We start from the raw sequence: 24,338 nt of genomic DNA on the forward strand, positions 1-24,338 counted from the left end.
AAAAAAAAAAAAAAAAAGAACTCATGATCCTCATGGCCATTGGGATCATGGGGCATGCGCCTTGCACCCAGCTCCAGTTCATTTCTTTCTTTCTTTTTTTTTTTTAATTTCTTTTTTAAACTTCCCAATTTCACTTTATTTCTCACAACCTGTCCTTTGCCCATTACATTATCTGCCCCCAGGAAGATAACGGACCCCAGGATTCCAAGATGATAATCTCTTCTTGGGTCTTCTCCTATCTTGGAAAATTCCATCTGTATTCCTTTTGGCTCCAAACATTGAAGGGAAGACAGTTTCTACCCTTGGTCCACTATTAATTTTTCTCCAAATAACCTTCCCAGGAAACCTTATCTATTCCAGTGATTCTACCCATCACCTCTATGTTGATGTCTCACACACAGACACTCCCAGTCCAAGCCTCTGCTTGAAGCTGCTCCTGAAAAGATCTCCTACTATTTCTTGAATATTTTACAAGCAAATAAGTTTAATGTCTAAAACAAAGACTCTTGTCTTCTCTCAGACTTACTGCTACTACTGTGTTCTCCTCAGCCCTCTTAGCCACAGGAGGTAACAAGATATTGTGGAAAGAGCATTTGAAGCTGATTAGATTTTGGTTCAAATTCTGGCTCTTCTCTTTTGTGTTCAATCATTCAACCTCTTTGATTATAAAAGATTATTTTGAAAAGATCTTAATTTCTTCTGAAAGGTTGTGGTAAAGATCAGTTATAATATATCCTGACCAAGATAAATGGGGGCTGGCCTGGGATTTACCTACACCGTTCCTTTATCATTAGCCCTTGTATCCAGCTTCTGTTTATCATCTAATTATTTCTGGACTACTTTCTTTTTTTTACCCCTACCACTGTTCTTACTAGCTGTGGCCTACATTACTGGAATATTGTATTTGTTGATCTCCTAATCTCATTTGCTCAATATTCTATTGCTAATAGAATTACTAAAATGAAAGTCTAACCATGTCACTAATAATAGCTCATATGGATTGCTTTGTAAATCAAAAATTGCCGTGCTTGCATAATTTAATCCATCCAACAATTCTGAGTTGCGAAATTAATGAGGAAGCTAAGCTCCGAAAGGCTTGTTTATATACCCAATATCATATGACTTATTGGATATTTAAGTTTGCTCTGAAGAGATGAAAGTACACAAAAAATAATATTACATGTCAAGATTAAAGTGTAAGTATGAAAATGAGGAGGAAATAACAGTAATAACAGTAGGGAACACAGGATGAAACTATAGGGTCTTGATTTAACATTTGAGCAGCCATCTTAAATGTTAACTGCCATCTCATGAGATAAGTTTACCCCATTAGTGACCTACCCCATGGTACCACAACCATAAGCCAATCCCAGAAGGACATGACCCCTTGTCCCTGGAAAGCCCCATGGTGCCATCAACCTAAGCCAATCCCATGCTATTCTCACCCATCTACCTCTGATGCAAGTACCCCCAGCCTATCCCACAGCGCCACAGTTACACCTCCAAACCCCTACCCAACAAAAGCTCAATACCTGAACATCTCGGGGCCTCTCTCCTCTCTATAAAGGGTTGGCCTTTATTTGTCAACTTTGACAAATAAATCTTTGTGTGGATCTCTGCCTGATCTCTGTCCTTCATTTCTCGTTCGCCCATCTCTTGCTTTCTCACTTTCCTTTCAGAAACCATGCACCTGATGCCTCTGTACTTTCTCTTCATCTTTATTCCTCGTCTGCCTCCTACCCCACTCAACTCCTACACCCTCCACTGCATTCTATTTCATTCTCTTAGCAAAGTGCATCTTTTAGATGACAAGCCTATCTCTTACCACCTCTGTCACTCAGTTTATGAGCAGTCACTGTGTAAAAAGGGCTCAGAAGTAAAGTCCTAAAACAGCATGAATAAACCACAGATAAAGCAGGAAACATGCAGTAGGATCTCCTCCTTAGTTACATGTCTCACACAAATATTTCTGTGGGTGGACGTAAGAGAAGGCTTTGTTGCTGGCCGCTGTGGTGCACTCCTGTAAATCCCAGCTCCTGGGGAAGGTGAGGCAAGAGGATTGCCAGTTCGAGGCAAACCTGGGCAATTTAGTGAGACCTTGTCTTAAAATAAAATAAAAAGGGCTGGTGGTGTAGCTCAGTGGTAAAGTCCCCCTGAGTCCAATCCCCAGTACTGCAAAAAAAAAAAAAAAAAAGTAGACTCTGCAGTCAGGATGTCTAGATTAAATCTAGAGCCTGAAACTTAAGTAAATTGCAAAGTGCCAAGTCCTCAGTAAAGTCTCATTATCTGTTAGTATTTAGCACACACAAAATAAAGTGACAACCTTCAAGGTAGGAACAATGTGGGCTAATTTGTATCTCTGGAGGAGGACTTAAAATCTTGTCTCTATTTTGGATCTTAAGGGACTTTTGTCATAGATGCAGAGAGTTGAGTAGATTCATTTTACAACCTTGCTCCAAGGTTATGTCTGATCCTTATTCAGATTTGCAGAACAGAAACTCATCTTCCTCCTAGTTCTTTAATCTACAGTTAAATGTACCACATTAATACTGAAATCTCCTTTTTCCTTTCTCTCCTCTGGTATCAGAGGAAAAATATTCCTTTGTAAAAATATGACAGTATCTGTTAGTTAAAATAATTTTAGAGTCATTCACAGGTCAAAGATCAAACAAACTAGCCATGAGGGTAAGAAGTAGAGGAACAGGAGTAGTCAGCTACTTAGAACCTAGAAGAATACCTGACACCTGAGTTCAATTCCTGCCTCCAATTCTTATTTATCACATATTCCAACAAGCTACCTGGCTTCTCTGTGCCTGGGTTTGTCTTATATAATAAAATTGTTCTTAAGATAAAATAATACAAAGAGCCAGAGTGCTGAAACCTAAGTAATACTTGACACATGTTAGCTATTACTGTAATTATTCTAGCAGTATTTTCCAAGTGTATTTCAATATCCTTCTGAATCAGAGTTTTGGGGAATATAATTAATAGATTTAGTTCAAACAAAAAAGGAAATTTTGATATTTTTAAAAACATTATTTTTCTTCATTTAATAAATACTTTACTTAAACTAGGCACGGTGGTGCATGCTTGTAATATTGGCTATTCAGGAGGCCCAGACAGGAGGATAACAAGTTCAAAGCCAGCCTCAGCAACTTAGTGAGACCCTATCACAAAAAAAAAAAAAAAAAACAAGGGCTGAGCTAAGTGGTAGAGTATCCCTGGGCTCAATCCCCAGTATAAAAGAAAAAAAAAATAAAAAAGAAAGAAAACTCCTTTGTTTAAGGCAGATGTTCTCAAAGTTTAACAAGCTGATACACTATGAATGACCAAATAGATGATACAACATGAAGCATTTTCCAACTGTCTTCATCACGGGGCTTTTTATTAAAGGATCACTGATTAATAGTTTATACATTTTAGAAATGACAGGCTGGAGTGATATTTATATGAAACTGTTGAAACGATCATTATCTTAATTACATACCATGTTTTATTCTAATGTCAATATATCACTCTTGCTACACAGCTTAGTGATGAATCTATCCATGGCTTGTAGATTTATATAAGTTTCTTTTAAGAATCTTCCCCACTACGCCATATGCTTAAGGCCCCCAAGTTAACACTTTTCCACATCTTGTACTGTACTCTGTCCCTCAAATATTGTTTTTATTCAACAAACAGCTATTGATAATGTGCTGCTATTTTAAAACTTACAAAAAAATTATGCTTTTTCTTCTAACCATTATCAATATTAGAAAACTAATTACAAAACTCACCTCCCCTCCATTAATAAAATCCAGAACAAAATAAAGTTTTTCAGTTGTTTGGAAAGAATAATGTAATCCAACCAAAAATGGATGTTTCACATTTTTCAAGAGTACATTACGTTCGGCCATAATATGTTTTTGCTGGAAAAAAAGGCAAAGGTTCGACTTGTATTAGACACGAGGAAAACGATTCTATTAATTAAGAAAATGGGCTCAGGAGAAATGAAAGCTATTTTATTTTACCTCTTTTCTGTTGAGAACTATTTTTTTCTGTAATACTTTGACAGCATAAAATTTTCCATCCAGTTTCCGTTTTGCAAGAAGAACCTGTTATAAAGATTGTACAAACTATTAGAAATTTCAATCTTTTTCTAGGAATTATTCCCTTGTCTTGTCAATGAACCAGTAAGTCTCAAATTTTCTAAAGAGTAGGTACACAAGGGATCTAGATAATGTTTTTGATCTGAAAATTGAGCATTACTGAATTCATTTCTATAATGAGATCTTATTAATTTAAGAGCCAAAATCTACACTGCATGAGAACTCTGTGTGTCAGCCCGGAGTCTTGAAGAATGCCTGGAGAAAATATTGAGGCTATAATATAAACCTCGTGGCTATATTAAAAAAAAAAATCAGGAAATGATTTTTAGGTTATCAAATGTATTGTTCTATATTTACATTCATTTTGTAGGTTTTAAATTCCAAAGAGTTCAGAGAAAGAAACACCATGTATCACTGATTTCTGCAATGGGTTGGGTTGCATGAAGATACTATAAAAAGTCTGAAGGAACCTAGAAGATCTCACCTCAGAAAAAGGAAGACATTCTCAAAGTTTTGCAAATATAGTCGTGTACTGCTTAACATTTTGGTCAATGAAGGACCACGAATATGATGGTATAGACCATATAACTTAGGAATATAGGTGGCTTATGTGAGTACCTTCTAGGACATTTTCTTAATGATGAAGTCATATCAGAACATGTTCCCACTCTTATGTAATGTATGACTCATCTATAAGGGATTTGAGACCACCTGAAAGTTGAGGAAGAATGTGTGCATGTGTGCTGGAACCCAGGGCCTTGCACATGCTAGGTGAGCACTCTACCACTGAGCCACAACCCCAGCCCCTTGGATAGGATCTTGAAACAGAAAAAGGACACATGGCAAAAACTAAGGAAATGTGAACAAATTACAAACTTCTATTAATAATGTCAATATTAGTTTATTAATTGTGACAAATGTACCANTTTTTTTTTTTTTTTTTTTTTTTTTTTGAGCTGATCTAAAATAGCAACACTGCTGGAGTTTATTTCTAATACCTCTGTGGTCTTCTTTGCCCAAATCTGTAACTCCAGTATAAACATGTGAAAAACATCAAGCACAATATATAGGACATTCTACAATTTAATGTAGAGCATACTACAATATATTTGTCCAGTAATCCTCAAAACTATTGATGTCATCAGAAAACAAGGCAAGGGCTGGGTTTTGGCTCAGCGATAGAGTGCTCACCTAGCATGTGAGAGGCACTGGGTTTGATCCTCAGCACCACGTAAAAATAAATAAAAGGTATTATGTCCAAATAAAACTAAAAAAATAAAAAAAAAAGGCAAGTCGGAGAAGTTGTCACAGCCAAGAGACATAAGAAGTAAATGTAATGTGTTATCTTGGATGGGATCTTTTTTTTTTTTTTTAAAGTGGTCAATGGACTTTTATTTTATTTATAGGTAGTGCTGAGAATTGAACCCAGTGCCTCACACATGCCAGGCAAGCGCTCTATCACTGAGCCTCAACCCCAGCCCCTTGGATAGGATCTTGAAACAGAAAAAGGACACATGGCAAAAACTAAGGAAATGTGAACAAATTACAAACTTCTATTAATAATGTCAATATTAGTTTATTAATTGTGACAAATGTACCATACAAATATACAATGTTAATAAGAGGGCAAACTGCATTGGGAAGCACTGGGAATTCTCTATTTTCTGCTCAATTTTTCTCTATGTCTAAAACTGTTCTTTGGTCTCTTAATAAAATACAATAAGGTCTATTATTAAAAATGTTTTGTTCAGGGGCAGGGTTGTGGCTCAGTGATAGTGTGTTCGCCTAGCATGTGTGAGGCACTGGGTTTGATCCTCAGCACCATATAAAAATAAATAAATAGATAAATAAATAAATAAAGGTATGTGTCCGATTACAACTAAAAAAAAAAAGGTTTTGTTCATAAAGATGGAGTCAAAATATATTCAGTATGAAAATGTCCACTGCTCAACTGCATTTTTCGCATTTCTCAGTTTTTAGTTCTTGATAGCATTTGACTCTGTTGAATGTTACTTCTTAAAACTTTTTTTCCTCTTCTTGACAACTACCACCTGCTTGGCCTTTCCTTCTCCAGTATTTCAATTGGTTCATGTTCAATTCATTCCCAGAAAATACTTCAAGGAATGTGGCAATTAGAATACCTAGGCCAATTTTTCAGTGGGTTGACAGATTTGGACAACACACTGGTTAAGAAGCCAAATAGACAAACTGGACTACCTTTATTTTCAGTTTATTACGTATTTTTCCAGTAGAATGTAAGTTTTCATGTTTGCTTTTCCTTCTATTTGTGTATTTTTATTCTTTGGTTTATTGCACCTCACTGCCATTTTGTAAGATTTAAAATTTTTATTAAATATGCATATGTATAGAACAACCCACAAGGTCAGCACAGCTCAATAAATTTTTTACAGTGAATACATCTATGTGTAACCACTATCCAGGTCAAATAAAACACATAAGTAACATGAAGCCTTCTTGCCCCACTCCAGTCATAACTCGTGCACCTCCTCCTCAAGGTAAGTACCACTATCTCAACTTGCGATAATTGCTAAGTTTTGTCCTTTTAAAAATTTTATGTAACTGAAATTAAACATATAAGATTGTCTGTTTTTTATTTCTTTGACTCCAAATTATATAATATTCATTCATGTTGTGGCAGGTAACATAGTTTTCATGGCTATGCAGAATATTCCATTACAATATGTATTCACTGTTTCATCTATAGTTATTTAGATTGGTCACGCATAATGATTCTACAAGCATGTTTGTACATGCTTTTCCTAGTGTACATGCATTTCTTTTAGAGAGCTAAGCAAAGAACAAATGTTTCACAGGTAATGCCTATATTCAGCTTCAATAATTTAAACCATGTTTCAACAGTATCAAAAAGAAACACCTAGGAATAAATCTAGTTAAAGATATGTGTAAAAAATTCTACAGAGAACACTAAAATATTATTGAAGAAAACTTAAAAATAAACTAAAATAACAAGATTACAACATGATCATGGATTGAAAGACTCAATGTTATAGATGCCAATTCTCCCCAAATTTATCTATAGATTCAATCTGATCCAAATAAAATTCCAACTGATTTTTTGCAGAAATTGACAGGACTCTAGAATTTATACAGATATGTAGAAAGGCTAAGAATGGCCTCTTGAAGAAGAACAAGGATTAAAGAACTTATTCTGTTGGATATTAAGCAATAGTTGTCAAGACAATGTGACACTGGTATCAGGATCAAGGGAACAAAATATAAAATCTAGAAACAGAAATACAAACTATAAAATCTAAATATGGATCTGTACATATGTGAACACTGAATACACGATGAAGGTGACCCTGCAGATCACTGGGGAAAGAATGATCTTTTTATACATTCTGCAAGAATCAGCTAAATATCCACATGGAAAGAAATGAGCTGTGACTCTATACCTCACATTATATGCAAGAATGAATTCTGTTTGACTCTAGATCTAAGAATGATATTTCCAAAACACAATGCCTTTTTTTTTGTTGTTGTTTTTGAGATGGGAAGGGGGTCTCACAATATTACACAGGCTGGCCTTGAACTACCGATCCTCGTGACTTGGCCTCCCGAGTATTTGGGATTACAGGCATTCATCACAGATCCTGGCTAATGCTTTTGTTTTTAATGACAGACTAGCATCCCAACAGATTACAAGCATTTTTAGAGTAATCCTTCTAGCTTTCTGTTGCTTAATAGTAGCATAATGCCCAACATATAGAAATTGGTCAACATATATTTGGTGAATGAATAAATACACATGGGTTTAATTGGTCAGTTTCTGGTCTCAAGGGAATTAAAAAAATAAACGACCACAGACACCAAAATATAAATAAACACATACATATTCATTTTTACTACAGATTGAAAAATAATGCAAAAAGCCCTTAAATATATTAGATGATTTTGTTAAATTATCTATGACACTTTTCCTGGTAACCTTAAGTGGTTCTCCTTCCATAGTACAGTTCAACAATTCAGGTGATACTGTATAAGAATAAGCAGGGTTTTTGCACATTCCTTCCCTTCTCTAACTCCTATTTACAAATGCTTATTTTTGTCTTTCTAGCTTCAGTTTAAATAGCATATCTTCAAAGACACCATCCTTGATGGATACATCTAAGTAGAGATCCCCCCTATAGCTGCCCTATTTTCCTCTGTCACTTCACCCTAGTCTTCATTTCTATCATTGCCCTTTACTGTTTATGTTCACTTGATAGCAAAATTTTTTTTCTGATACTGGAAACTGAACTTAGGGGACTTCTATCACTGAGCTCTGTTTAGCCCTTTCTACTTCTTATTTTGATACAGGGTCTCACTAAATTGCTGAGACAGGCCAAAACTTTGGATCCCCCGTTTCGGTCTCCCAGATAGCAGGAATTACGGACATGCACTATCCCCAGCTATGACTACAAAATTTTAGTGGACTATTTTCCCCACTAGCTGGTAAGCATCACAAAAGTAGTAAACATGTCAGGTTTTTCAACAGTATCTAAACAGTGCCCACAGGAGTACTTGGCACATAGTAGGTACTCAACAAATACTTGTTCAATAAATAAACTTTATTTTAGAAATTGAGTAGATGGCTTATTTCCTTAATTATTCTGTTATCACTTAACTAGGAAATGTTTAAGTTAACATCTTTCCTATTTGTAGGAATGAATCTTAACTTCATATCCTTCAAACAAAAAAGTCCTATGGCTCACACATATAAGAATGCATTTCTTTCTTTCTTTTTTTTTTTTTGGGGGGTGCTAGGATTGAACCCAGGACCTGGTACATGCAAGACAAGCACTCTACCAACTGAGCTATATCCCCAGCCCCAAAATGCATTTCTTAAGTACTTATTCACTGAATGAGAAAACGAAAACATTCTTACCTTGCCAAAGCTGCCTTTTCCAATAACTTTTAAAAAATCAAAGTCAGTTGGCTTCGCACTGAAATAAATCAACAATGACAAGAATTAGCCTCCTACAAATTAGAAAGATGTTAACTTAAACATTTCCTAGTGAAGGATATGGAAAATAAGCCCTGAAGAACTTCCCTTACTGTTCCCCTACCTGCCCTGCCCCACCCAGCCCTAAAAGATGCCGCCACCAAAACTGCTCCCATGACCTGGCCCTGCCTGCCCAAAATAACTAACTCCTCCAGTGATTTGGCTCTGCTAAAAACCCAGACCCTTGTGGTAGCCCCCCTGTGGTGGCCCACTGGCTTTTCCCCCCTCAGATGTGCCCCTGTGGTGCTGGTCCCTGAGGCCTGCCTCCATATTCTTTTTAAATATTTTTTAGTTGCAGACTGACTCAATATCTTTATTTTTATGTGGTGCTGAAGATCGAACCCAGGGCCTTGCACATGCTAGGTGAGCACTCTACCACTGAGCCACAACCCCAGCCCCTTCTGTTTCTTTTTGTACTCCCTTTCATGTGCTTTCACCTAGCACCACATTCTTTAATAAATAAATTTAGGTTCAAGATACTTACGTATGGCGATTCCTGTTTTTTATACTAGTATTATTTCATCTTTTTATGTAAGTAATAATATCTACTTTCTGATTACATAAAATATTTTATACCTTCCTTTTTATAAGTCCCATTGAGTTCTATTTAAGAGGGACTTCAATAATATTCTCTTTGGGAGAAAAGGATGGAGATATATCTCTAAACAGAATACACACACACACACACACACACACAGTTGTGAGTTCAAAGTAGCTTCTGTCAATTTTATTAACCATGAGCCTCACCAATGTTGTTAATAAGGAAACTAAATAACTATACTCCAAGGACTACATGGCAATTCTTTTTTTTTTTTTGTAGTTGGACACAATACCTTTATTTTATTTTAAAGAGAGAGAGAGAGAGAGAGAGAATTTTATTATTTATTTTTTAGTTTTCGGCGGACACAAAACCTTTGTTTGTATGTGGTGCTGAGGATTGAACCCGGGCCGCACACATGCCAGGCGAGCGCGCTACCACTTGAGCCACATCCCCAGCCCCAACCTTTATTTTATTTTTACGTGGTGCTGAGGATCAAACTCAGCGCCCTGCATATGAGCACGCTACCACTAAGCCACAACCCCAGCCCCTGCTTGACAATTCTTTTGAAAAAAAAATTACCAGTTGCAACACCTAGTAAAGATGCAAAGAAAACTTTAGAGTGAAGTCTTTATATTAAGAGTTTTACATAAAAATCACGTATTTTACATTAAAGTTAAAAGCTCATTCTCTTGAATGCTTATATAGGAAAGATAGGAACAGAAAAGCCAAGAGAATACCAAGATTGTCCTTTTGTTTATTTTAAACTATCAGGTAATAAGAGCACTGGCTATATGTAAGCATACACAATGAACAGCAGAAAGTTGAGCTTAAATAGCCAGAAGACCTATTTCTTTCATGACAGTCTGAATTACTAAGTTGTACTAAAGAAAGGGAATAATTCTATTTAGATTTGAAATTTCCATCAACTGATTAAAATTTAAAAAAAAAGACAGCCCAGCATAGTGGTACACGACTGTAATTTCAGTGACTTGGGAGGCAGAGACAGGAGAAATACGAGTCTGAAGCCAGCCTAAGCAATTTAGCAAGACCCTGTCTCAAAATAAAAAGGGCTATAGATGTAATGCTCAGTGGTAAAGCACCCCTGGGTATCATCCCCAGTAGCACATACACACAAAAATAAAAAGTCAATTCATAGGTGAGAATATCACCAGGACAAGGTTAAACAGTAACAGGAAAAGTTTAGTGAGTTAAATATTTAACTAAATTTAGATTTTTTTTCTTCTGTAAAAACCTGTCTTTGGACTGTTTTGATCTTGATATGCTAAAATATTAAAATAATTTTTTAAACAAAAGCAAAGATGGCTTGGTGGAACACGTCTGTCATCTCAGTGACTCAGGAGGCTGAGGCAGGAGGATTCCAAGTTCAAGGCAGCCTCAGCAAGTGAGATCCTATCTCAAAAATAAATAAATAAATACATACATAAATAGGTCTGGGGATGTAGCACAGTGGTACAGGGTCCCTGGATTTAATGCCCAGTATGGTAGGAGTGGGATGGGACATGGCAGGGGCCATCAAAAGCAAACAAATGTAACAGTACAAAATGAAATCCCACAGCCGAGAGGCTAAGGTCCCATGGTTAACTGTTGGTAAGGAACTCTTAATTGAAAGCAAATTTCCATTTTGTTATGACATTTTGTTCAATGCTATGAATGACAGCAAAGAATGCTCAGAACTAAAACTTCCTTTTCTATTCCCTTTCTTTGGTTTCCTTTGCAGCAACCCTTAGCCCTAGTATGTGTTCTAAACTCCTCCAGCAGTGGTCTATACTGCTGTCCTCTTCTCTAGTTCTCTTGTAAACCCTTTCCCTATCAAGGTCTTGTGCCCAACACCATTGAGACTGCTCACAAAAATCACCAATGATTTACTAAATCCAGTAGTCAATTTTCAGTCTTTATCTAACTGGCCCTATCAGCAATACTAATGGAGTTTAATTACTCCCTCTTATTTGAGACATTCTCTTCTTCTCACATTAGGACACCACATTCCTGGTTTTCCTCCTACCTTCCTGACTTCTTGTTCTCCATTACCAGTTTCTTCCCTGACCTCATGATGTTGAAGTATCCCAGGATCTAATCCTTGGTTCACTTCTTCCATCAGTATATACTCACTCTCCTGGTAGAAAAGGGTAGAGAAAGCAATGTGTCCTGGGATAAAAGATTGCTGTGGAGTTAATCCAAATTAGGATGACAATACTACATTCTTCCTCTAATCCATTACAGACATCACTAATCAATCTGGGTGCTTATCAAACTGACTCAGGCAGCAGCCTGGAATCCTTTGTATTGTGTGTTCTCAAGATGGTGTCTCTATTTGCCATCTCTGGTCCTGTTCAACATTTCTCAGAATGTGTTCTTTAAAATGTCTCCCCTGTGCTCAGATAAATATGGAAATATGAGAGAAATCAGACAAAGTTTAAAACCTTTTAACATTAGTGACACCTCAGGAACAAGTTGGCTAACAACTAGGGTGCACCAACAACACTGAGTATCAGATGAATACCAGTTCAGTCTGTGACAATTTCCACTCCTCCGAAGAATACCCCACAGGACCTATGGTCTGTTGGAAAATATGGTCAACTGATTTTTTACACACACACACACACACACACACACACACCACACACACACAATCAGAACAGTGAAAATGACAAAATCTAATTAACAACTTATGGGTTAAAAAAAATAGCCCTTTAGAAGGGTCTACTGAAAGCAATGAAAAACTAGAACACTAGGTGAGTCAAGCATATGATAGTACTATTTTCACTGTAATTACAGTCATATATTATAGCCCCCCTCTGTTAAACTGGTATAATTTACATATATCTTCATGCTCTTAAAGAAGATCTTCCTAAAATGTCATCAAAAGATTGCTTGAAATAATTAAACCTACTGAGGATTTCCAGTTGGTCCCAGGTTGATGTTCTGTGAGGTAGAGTGTAGCTGTTTGAATGGGGAGAAAAAAACAATAGCATTCTTATTGGAGTTTCAAAGATTATCAGTCAATTATTATAGCTATCAGTATATGTTAAAGAAACTTTATTATAAAGTACAAAATTCTTAATAACTGCACATATGTATTTGGGAACAATATAAATAATCATTCATCATAACTTTCAAGAGCAGTTGTTAAGGAAAAAGGTAAGCCAAAAATCAATCATAAAGTTGGCAAATGAATGCAGTAAAAGCAAAGAAAACTGCTTGGAAGAGATGGGCACTGAAACTATAATTTAAGAGGAAATCTTTTTCACATTTTGAAAACTGGTTTAAAAAGGCTATTTGTTTTTCAAATTTTTAAATAGTTCATTAATAATACAGAAAGTGATAGGATTATGGCAATGATGACTATCAATATTGGGTTTTCAGTTTTAATTTGATGATCAGTAAATTGATTTCTAAAGCAAATACAGACAACAGTATTTTTCTGATTCCAGCATCACAGTTTTAGCAAAATTTTAAATAGGCCATTCTCTTCACAACCATTAATATAGTAAATTTAATTTCTGGTATTAACTTTGAAACAAACCTATACTCACCTAACATGCCATAAAGCAGTTTAACTAATAAAAGATTCTGACTCATTAGTAATAGTTCACGAGAAATTTAGCTCAAAACTCTGAAAGATTAATCTAGTGATCATGTCAGAGTGAGTGTTTTGTTTTGTGATGCTAGGGATCAAACCAAGTGCCTCCAGCATATGCTCCTTCAGCAAGCTACAATCCCAGTCCAAAGTAGACGTATTTCACAAAAGCCAAGTACAGGTAAATTATGCTTCAAATTCTCTTTGAAGTTCTTTATATATTTAGAGAATTAAATTAGTTATAAATGCTCTAAGTATGTATACTTTTACAAGAGTCCTATATAATTGCATTTCGTATAAGCTATAAATAGGAACAAAGCTTTTAAAATTTCCTCTCTAATCAGAACTAAAAACATTTTATCTTACTAAATTTCTTTTAGAGACACATGTTATACATATTTTTATTTAAATTCGTTTCAAACTTATAATGTTCAGAAGACAGTATTTTTAAACTTAATGGCAAATACTATCACCTCTTTAAAGTTCTGAAGTATAGTAAGTTTCTTATGAAAAAACAACATTGGCACTGGCTTTATAGTTACAATTAAAATTTATTTCCTACCAATACCTTTATATGAAAAATCTTCATGTAATAAATTCTCAATTCCCAGAAATCAAAATAGCAAAAGATGAAAAAATGTATAAATACTCTGAGGTACATTAAAGGAGACCTGCTCTGTAGTGGCATAATTGTAACACGAGAGTAACTTTTTATATTTAAATATTAGTGTTGCAGAGCACCCGACAACATAATTCAAACAACGTTTAAATCTCAATACACTTATTCTTTTAGTGAATGTACAGATAACTGGATCATTTTTCCATTCAATGAAACATTTTTTTCATATGTCAGAGAAGTAAATGTCGATTAAATAACAAACAATTTGTCCCCTGAATTAATATATAGTTAGAAATTTAACTTTTTGGCAACAACTTTATTAGTGGAGTACATTCCTAAAATGATGAAAATAATTTTTCTTTATTATTATTTTTTTTGGTATTGAACCCAGGGCCTTACACATGCATACCTATTTTAAAAATATTTTAGATGTTGATGGACCTTTATTTTATTTACTTATTTATATGTGGTGCTGAGAATTGAACCCAGTGCCTCAAGAGCTCTACCACTGAGCCACAACCCCAGCCCTACATACCTATTTTTAAAAGATGACATCAAATCATTAAATTGTGAGTACAGTATATTAATAGAATGAAGACTAAATGAAATCATAAAATCATGAAATCATTCTTGACTTCTCTTAACCTCTATTTCTCCTTTTAAATAAGGGAGCAGAGGTCCAGATGTCCTCCAAGATATCTTCCAGCTATGAACTTCATTTAGTTATCCACCTAAATGTTTTTAATAAATAATTACATTTTCCAAATGACTTAAACCAGCAATATGCTCACATAAGTAGCAAGCAAAATATGGAAAATCATAGTTACAATAATTTTTTTTTTTTTTCTGTAGCAGGGATGGAACTCAGGGGCACTCAACCACTACGCATCCCCAGTCCTTTTTTGTATTTTTTGTATTTTTATTTAGAGACAGAGTTTCAGTGAGTTGCTTTTTGCTGAGGCTGGCTTTGAACCTGTTGTGATCCTCCTGCTTCAGCCTTCTCAGCTGCTGGGATTATAGGCATGTGCCACTATGCCCAGATATAATGGATTTTATTCTTAAAATATTATTTAAATAGTTTAATCTTTTAAAATTAAAGTATAAATCCATAATTGGAATACACAAAAAATACTAGAAAAAATGTTTTTAAATATCTACAACCTTACCAACAGATGATTCTGCAAATATTTACAATAATTTCATTTTTAAGTCTTTGTATATCTATTTAAAACTGATTGTTGTTCATGCTGTGTGAATATGTATATAGTTTTTTTCCTCAAACTTTTACATACTGAATTTACTTAATAGCATGCCAAAGATTAAAATATTACCTTAAAAGATTAAAATATTACCTTAAAATTATTTAAAATACATAATCATATGTGGAGAAGCTATCTGATTGATAATAAAAATTGATTTTAATGTTTATATAAATCATACTGAAATAGCATCCTTTTTTCCCTGTGTAAGGAATTCATTTGCATAAATTCCTAAGTGAATAGAATCAAATAAAAATTTGATACATAATGAACTGTTTTCCTGAAGAGTTGCATAAAATCATAATGACACCAGTAATGCCCAATGGTTCTTGTTGTACCTGTCTTCATCAGTCCTGCAGTATTTTATTTACTTTATACTTTTGTTAATTAGGTAGAGAAATAAAAATCTCTCCTTTAAAAATTTCATTCGTGGACTGGGGATAGGTCAGTGGTATAGTGCTTGCCTAGCATATGTGAGACTGAGGATTCAATCTCCAGCATAATATTTTCTTTCTCTCACTCACACAAAAGCCAATAAAATTCATTTGCTATTAGCATCAAAGTTGGAAAAACCTTTTCTTCTTATGCAAATGTTTCCCCATTTGTTGTTGCTGTTGTTTCCTGACTAGGTACATGGAGATAAAATAAAAATATTCTTTTACATTGTCCTAGGAGCAACCATGTCAGAGATGCCAGAGTTAACTCTGTTCTCTTAACTGGGAATTCTCCTGGGGCATCAGAGAAGGAAAAATATTACTTTCTATGAATTATTATGCATTCCGCTGTCATTTATTTAAAAAAATCAATAAAAAATATCAAACTAAAAATGCTAAAAAGAAGTCGCATAAAAGAAATATGTTGGGTGGAGGATGGGAAAGGCAGCGGAGCACAACAGACACTAGGATGGCAATTTGTAAATCAATGGATGTGAAACTGATGTGATTCTGCTATCTGTGTATGGGGTGAGGGGGGGAGTTCATAACCCACTTGAATCAAAGTGTGGAATATGATATGTCAAGAAATTTGTAATGTTTTGANAAAAAAAAAAAAAAAAAAAAAAAAAAAGAAATATGTCTATTTTCCAAGACTTTAGCTCTAATGTTCCAATTCACATTATCTTTTAAAAAAAAATTTAGTTGTAAATGGACACAATACCTTTATTTATTTTTATGTGGTGCACAGGATGGAACCCAGTGCCTCACAGGTGCTAGGCAAGTGCTCTACCACTGAGCTACAACTCTAGCCCTCATACTATTATCTTTTAAAACACCAAAGTAGAACCATAACACAATTAAAAGACACTATAAAGAAAAATGACTTCAATAAAACTCTTCTAAGTTTCTTATACATATTCAATAGTTAATAAATTCTGAATTATAAAGGTACTATCTTATTTATATAGAATTTGTGATTATATTATCATAATTTACCTTTACCCATAGCTTTCAAAGGTAAATGTGGGAAATATCTTCATAAGACACAAGCTTATTTTACTTATTTGCTATCTCAATCTACTATAAAAATTAAGAATAGCCTAATTATTGGAGATGCCTGATGACTATGTATATATAGAACAAAAATAAAAGTGGAGGGCTGGGGCTGTAGCTCAGTGGCAGAGCACTTGCCTAGCATGCGTGAGGCACTGGGTTTGATCCTCAGCACCACATAAAAAATAAATATATAAACAAATAAAATAAAGGCATTCTGTCCATCTACAACTACAAAAATTTTTTAAAAGTGTTTAAAAAAAAATATATACAAGTGAACGCCAACTGATACAGGTATACTGACTATTTTATACAAAAAACCCTGACAATGCCAAGGAAGGGATATATATTTTTGTTGAATAAGGTCCTTCCTGCTGACCAAAATTCAAAACAATAGTTTCAGGTATGATGATGACAAATATATACAATGGTAAAAAAAATGATATAAACTGAAGAAAGCAGAATATAAAGTTATACACACTATGTAATTTAGATAAATTAAAAAATCTTACACATTAAGACAACACTGAAAAGAAAATCATTAAGATGTTAAAATTACTAGGTCTGGGTGGCAATAATATGGGTAGTTTTTTTCTTCTTACCTTTTATTTTCAAATTTTTCTTTAACTTGCATTAGATTGTGTACTATAAAAAGTATTTTATAAGAAATAGTGCATTTTCTAAGAAATAGTGATCAGTAATTGGTATATATATTGTTTTTTGGATTTGGAATCCTCAAGAGTAAGAAAATCTACTACAGATAAAAATCTATGCAAAAAATGACTTCCTTTTGAATAAATGTCATCCTAAAGTAGCTAATTTCATTTTGGGGGAATAGTAATTTTTCTGTTAAAAAAAACCCATAATTTCTCTTACTACCTTCTGAGTACTTCTTTCATCCTCATCTTCAGATGGATCTGACTGATGTCTGGGGCTATCCATTTGAAGGAATGCTCTGACATCTGGACTAAAAACAAAAATTAATTTTATTATGAGCTTGAAAGCATGTCTAGAGACTTTCTCCACTTTAAAAATCAAAAGAGAAATCACTATTTTAGCATTTATAACAAGAAAGCTAAGCAAAATGTATTAAAATTCTTTATTGTAAAAGGAATAATTAAATTAACTTTTTAATAAACAGGGACCACAACAAATATCAAAGATATAATCAGTTCATAGAAGAGGAAACCCAAACACCAAGCAAATTTGTGAAGATGCTAACTTTACTATGAAATCTGAGAAATACAAATTAAATGATTATGAAGTAACACTTTATATTCATTAACTGGCAAAAGTTAGAAAGATAATAATATCAAGTTGGTAAGAGCCAACACAGTGGTGCATGCCTGTAATCCCAGTGCTTGGGAGGCTGAGGCAGGAGGATTGCGAGTTCAAAGCCAGTCTCAGCAAAAGCGAGGTGCTAAGCAACTCAGTGAGACCCTGTCTCTAAATAAAATACAAAATAGGGCTGGTGAAGTGGCTTTTTGGTCAAGTGTCCCTGAATTCAATTCCTGGTACGCACCCCACAAAATAAAAGTTGGAAAGAGGAGCTGGGGTTAGCTCAGTGATACAGCATTTGCATCGCACATGTAAGGCACTGGGTTCCATCCTCAGCACCATATAAAAATAAAGAAATAAAATAAAAGATATTGTGTCCATCTACAACAACAACAAAAAATATATAGAAATGTTTCAGATCAGCAGTCTTTAGAGATTAAAAAGTAGGTTAGTGGTTGCCAAGAACTGGAGGAAGAAAGAATGTGGAGGTATTCCTTTTGCGGGGTGGTAGAAACGTCACATTAAACTTGGGATGACAGTAATGATGGTTGCACATTGTGAATATATTAAAAACTACTGAATTCTACAATTTAAAATAGTTAAAATAGTGAATTCTATCTCAGTCAACAATTTTAACCAGGTATGGTGGTACATAATCCCAGCTAATAGGAGGCTGAGGCAGGAGGATTGCAAATTCAAAGTCAGCCTCAGTAACTTAGTGAAGCCCTCAGCAACTTAGTGAGATCTGTCTCAAAATAAAAAATAAGGGGCTGAGGTTGTGGTTCAGTGGTACAGCGCTCACTTAGCACATGAGAGGCCCTGGGTTCGATCCTCAGCACCACATAAAAATAAATAAGTAAAATAAAAGTATTGTATCCATCTACAACTAAAAAATAAATATTCAAAAAATAAAAAATAAAAAGTAGGTAGAGGCTCAATGTTTAAATGCCCTTGGGTTCAATCCCTGTTACCATTAAAAAAAAAATTAAAGGTGAGAAAAGGATCTTCAATCTTAACACACAGAGGCCACCACTATTAAACACTTTGGCAAACTTTAATTTGGTGTTTTTCTCTGGAAAATTTGTATCTTACTGTTTTTTACTTAAAAATTACAGCAAAAACATTTTCCTGTGTTGTTAAAAGCTCTTTGTAAACAATGAGTTTTTATAGATGTATGATGTAAAATACAGATGCACTGAAAGTTATTCAAATTTTTCCACTTTAGGATACATAGTGGCTTCCAACTTTTTACTACACAACTTTCACTACTACAAATAATGTTACAACTGACAATCTTTGTGCCAAATCCTAGAACTGAATTTATGATTTTCAGGATAGATTTTTAAAATTAAAAACACTTGGTCTAAATGATAAACAATTTTAAGACTTCAAATATAATCTGTTAAACTGATTTCCAAAGGGGCTGTACCAATTTATTCTCTCTTAACAGTATATGAACATCCTAAAGACTCTTTCAGCCTTGGTTAGCATTAAATGCTAATACATTATATAAATAATTTTATATCACCAGCACAATATTTGCACATTGTGTAACAAAAGATTTGTTAATGGCATAAGAAAGGAAGGGAGGAAGTGCAAAAAGGAAAAAATAATTAAGTTTAAAAAACTCTTGGCTACTTATTTTTGGGGTGCTGTTCATGTCTTCTATCCTGAATGGCATGGCAGAGTTACAAGGTATACAGGTGTATGTTTTAAAAAAAATCCATTGGTTGCATACTTACAAATTATGTGTTTTACAGTTCAATATTTTTAAAATTGGTAATTAAAAATAACAAAATTGTTTTTAGTTAATTTTGATGCTAAACATTAAAATCTTTATAATGGCACAGTTCAAGGGCCAGAATGAATACTCAGCATTCAGTATACAGTGTTGGAAGTTTTGACTAACACTTGCCACTGATATGCCAATTTAAAGAAATCTCCCCTGCATACAGCAAAAATTAGGGGTTGGAAGAGTAGATACAAAATGAAGACAACATAAAACTTGTGCTAGGGAAAAGGCATAAGGTTAAAAAAAATATATACAAAGAACCAAATAATAAAAGGCTCTTTGCAGAGGAATAGTCCTGACATGGGAACTCTCAAAGAATGCTCTTCAACTTTGAAATAAAAAGCACTGTTTTTACTGCACTGGCAATCCTGGTGCTACTACTACAAGAGCAGGACCTCCATGAACCTTGTTCTGTGATTATGAGGGGGAAACATAGCCATAGGCAGATCATGTCAGACGGGGTCCAGTCATAATATTTTGGTTAATTTAGTAAATTAAATAAATAATTTAGTAAATTAAAGTAAGCTTAAAAAGATCAGAGCACTTACTCAGAATGGAAGAAGTCCTCCATGAACTGTAAAGTACTATATAAACGGCAATCGTCATTTTTAGAAAAATGGCTCAGGGCTGAGAATGCAGCTGAGCAGTAGGGTGCTTATCTAGCATGTGCAAGGCCTTGGGTTTAATTCACCATACCACAGACACAAAAATTAAAACTGCTCAAAAATATAGTTCTTCAGTGTTGAGATTCTGAAAAATCTGATAAACATTTATCCTGTTCAACATTGTCAATGTAAAAATGCAACTTTTACATTACACAAATAGGTGATCTGAACCTATCTGTGTAATGTAAAAAGCTCCCTGATATTTTATTTTATCCTCTTTTTCTTCTTCTTCTTTTTTTATTGTTGTTTGTTTGTTTGTTTGGATACTGAACAAGGGGTACTCTATTACTGAGGTACATCCCTAGCCCTTTTTATTTATTTATTTACTTACTTATTTATTTTTAATTTTGAAAAAGGGTCTCACTAAATTGCTGAGGTTGGCTTTGAACTTGTAATCCTCCTGCCTCAGCCCTCCAGATTAGTTGGGATTATACACACATATAAGCTACAAATCACAACACAATCAATGCCCAAGAATAAACCATCAGGCTTAAAAATTAAGAAACAAATGAAACCACAGTTCTGCCTATCATTTCCTAAGTATTTCTGACCTACCTCCTCCCCTCATCTGGAGCTGCTGGCCTACAGAAGGAAACTTAAACTCATTAGCACAAGATACACACAGGGCTAGGTAATGCCTTCATCTTACATGGCTACATGGAATACTGTGATGAGGGCTGGAAGCCTGTGGTGGTAGCAGAGAACATGGTGACAATATGTGCTTGAATCCTGCCAATGCCTTCAGTTTCATCTACTTTCTGAAAATCTATTTTGTTCCAGGTACCATGCAATGTAAATACTTGAACATCTTGATGTTTCAGGCTTTTGCATCCTCTGTTAATAGGTAACACTCCATTTGGCTTGAATGCTCTCCCTATCTTTGTGTTCTTTTCTGGATGATTACACATCCTTCAGGTCCATGAGCACAGCAGATCACATTTTTCTATTATCTTCTAGCATCTCTATCATAAAAATTACCTGGCTTCAGTTCCCTATTTCTATCTGTTTCTTCCACTAGATAGAACCACTAGAAGGCAGGGACAGTGTTCATTTAGCTTTATATTCCCAATGTATATAGTGGGTACTTAAATATTTTTTGAAGGCAGGGATAAATATCAAATAATCAGCAAAATGTTTTAACTGTATCATGCAAATTTCTTTCAAGTTTAATTTATAAATTAATAAAGAACAAAAGAAAGGAAGAAAATCACTAAGACAAGTTGTTGAAGGGAAAGAGGATAAGACACAACAGGAGGAGGGGCTGGGGATGAGGCTCAGTGGTAGAATGCCTGGCACTGGCATGCATAAGGCCCTGGGTTTATTTCCCAGCATTGCCAAAAAAACAAACAAAATAAAAACAAGAAGGGAAATGCTTCAGGAAGATTTTACAAACATACATAGCACAATAACATTTCATAGGATAAAATCTGTCTGAGGCTTATTAATATTTTTAGGTTTCATTTCACTGTCTCTTTAGAACGTAATAAAAATTACTTACTGGTTGTAAAGCTCTGGGTATCTGACTAAGTTCTGAATGAACTCATTCAGTCCTGCTCTCCTTTGTTTAATAAAATCTGTAAGAGGGATATAAACTATTAGGATTATTTATGTTAGCCTATGTAATTATCATCAAAACATTCATATAAGAATAAGCAAGCACAAGATGGTAAATTGTGATTCATAATCTATTTCTTAATTCATCCTACTTGGCATACAAGGAGGAACTAATTCTTAAAATATATGTATGTGTATATGAAGTCTATATGCAATGATTTAAGAATCAGAATAAAGCAAATACATCTCTCAAAAGAACATCATCAAGAACTGCCTATTTTAGGTTCTAAATAGAGTCACTATAAAACGTGGAGAGACACTTTGCTTTGTCCAACTCCTTATGAACCACCATGAAATTAGTAAAAATTAACACTATGACATAGATAACTGCAAATCACACTAAAAAAAGCAAACAAAAAATAAGGATTACTAAAAATCCTTTAAGGCAGGGTAATGATAATTAATTGGTTAACAGAATATTACCAAACCACTGACTTAATTCCTGCTGTTAAAAATCCCTTGAAAAATACACTGGTGTGCTTTCCTAACAAATAATTGTCCAGTATCTACAGTTGTTTGTTGATAACTGAGGTTAATGCAACCATCAGTACAGTTTATCAATAAATGTTAAGCACAAGTGTTTCTTGGAATTAGAAAACTTTACTCAAATATCTTGTCTCTGTTACTTACTGACCTTGAACTTTTTCTTTTTCTTGCATGGGAATATACTCATTATATATTACAAAGTGAAAATAACAAGTTGCATAGATACCTTTTGTGTACCTTTATACATGACCATAACACGATGCAAAGCAAAATGTCTGAACCATGATACACCAAAGAGAAAGAGTGAATCTCTAACTGAATTATTTATCTCATGTACTGGCAACTTCTCCTTTTAAACAAAGGAGAATATATGTTTGTGTGTATATTACTTGTGTCATACACTCAAAAAATCCTAAAATAGACACTTGAGATAATTTAAGTCAAGCATGCAACACAGCACCTGGTATGGAGCCAGGCCTCAGTACACATTCACAATTATCTGGAAGGCTTGTGCTCTCTCTTCTCTCCAGTTGTGGTGGTAGGATTTTTGTGCTGATCTATCCACACTGGTCCTGAACCATCTTGACCACTCAGGTAGAGATTATAGGTGTGGTCCATGGCATAGAATAAAGTGACACTTTCTAGAAAAATCCAGTGAGTCACATGGCATTGATGCCTAAACATCAAAACTATGTAAAAGTCAGAGTTTTCCCTGCTGTCCTTGAGTGGCTGATACCACCCTCCTTTCTCTCTAAGCTACCTCATCTTCTACTGATTTTTTTTTTTTTTTGCATTACCAGGGAATGTACACAGTGGTGCTCTACCACTGAGCTCCATCCCCAGCCCTTTTAATTTTATTTTTAATTTTGAGACAATGTCTTGGTAAGTTACGTAGTTGGCCTCAAACATATGGTCCTTCTGTCTTAGCCTTCTGAGTCACTGGGATTACAGGCATGCACCACTGTGCCTGACTTCTACTGATCATTTTGAGGTTATTGTATTAACTTCCTTCTTGTCTATCTCAAAGTCTTTTTTGGTGTTTTTACCTTCTGTCTTTTTCTCTTGTCCCCAATAAGCAGTTCTCTTCCTGTTTAAATCATCAAATTCCTCTTCCATATTTTTTTTTTCATTTTTTTTATTAGTTGCTTTTTCGAGACCTAACTCTTTACTTACAAAATAGGATAATAACAATATTTGTACCTCGTAAAACAGTTAAAAAAGAGAAATGCATGCAGATTTATACAATACCTAGCAGATAAGAGAGAGCTATCATGAGCCATTATCATATTATTATTAGTTGTTGTAGGGTCAAAAAATCATCCTAAACCCTAATTATTAAAAAAAAAAAAGTCTTAAAAACTGAAGACATAGGCTATTTGAAAAAGCGTCTCTTAATGGTGAATATCTAGATAAAAACATACACAAAACTATTTAAAGTCAGTAATGAAATGAAAAGTCTAGCAGCACTTAGTACAGCATGGGCTATAATTCAGAGACGAAAGGAAATTCCTATTTTTATTCTTTTTTTTTTTTTTTTGGTAGTCCATATCTTTTATTTTTTTATTTATTTTTTTTTAAATTTTTTATTGTTGGCTGTTCAAAACATTACATAATTCTTGATATATCATATTTCACACTTTGATTCAAGTGGGTTATGAGCTCCCATTTTTACCCCAAATACAGATTGCAGAATCACATCAGTTACACATCCATTGATTTACATATTGCCATACTAGTGTCTGTTGTGTTCTGCTGCCTTTCCTATCCTCTACTATCCCCCCTCCCCTCCCCTCCCCTCGCCTCTTCTCTCTCTGCCCCCTCTACTGACATTCATTTGTCCCCCTTGTATTATTTTTCCCTTTCCCCTCACTTCCTCTTGTAT

General features: G+C 34.5%; 1 protein-coding gene across 9 annotated transcripts in view; it reads right to left on the reverse strand.

The window, feature by feature from the left end:
* Sgk3 (serum/glucocorticoid regulated kinase family member 3) overlaps window positions 1–24,338 on the reverse strand; it is a 117,976-nt gene that overhangs the window by 14,323 nt on the left and 79,315 nt on the right. For 6 of the 9 annotated variants that reach the window (XM_048782978.1, XM_048782974.1, XM_048782976.1 and 3 more), the window contains 7 exons: window positions 21,855–21,930; window positions 20,912–20,938; window positions 17,501–17,588; window positions 12,570–12,619; window positions 9,001–9,058; window positions 4,014–4,097; window positions 3,780–3,911 (listed from right to left, as the gene is read on the reverse strand). In XM_048782978.1, the coding sequence (XP_048638935.1) occupies window positions 3,780–3,911; window positions 4,014–4,097; window positions 9,001–9,058; window positions 12,570–12,619; window positions 17,501–17,588; window positions 20,912–20,938; window positions 21,855–21,930 (515 nt within the window). The remainder of the gene's footprint in view (window positions 1–3,779; window positions 3,912–4,013; window positions 4,098–9,000; window positions 9,059–12,569; window positions 12,620–17,500; window positions 17,589–20,911; window positions 20,939–21,854; window positions 21,931–24,338) is intronic. The other 3 variants (XM_015485822.2, XM_048782977.1, XM_048782980.1) reach the window with 2 other exon arrangements.

The sequence above is a fragment of the Marmota marmota genome, unplaced genomic scaffold (assembly GCF_001458135.2).
Source record: "Marmota marmota marmota unplaced genomic scaffold, marMar, whole genome shotgun sequence".
NCBI lineage: Eukaryota > Metazoa > Chordata > Mammalia > Rodentia > Sciuridae > Marmota > Marmota marmota.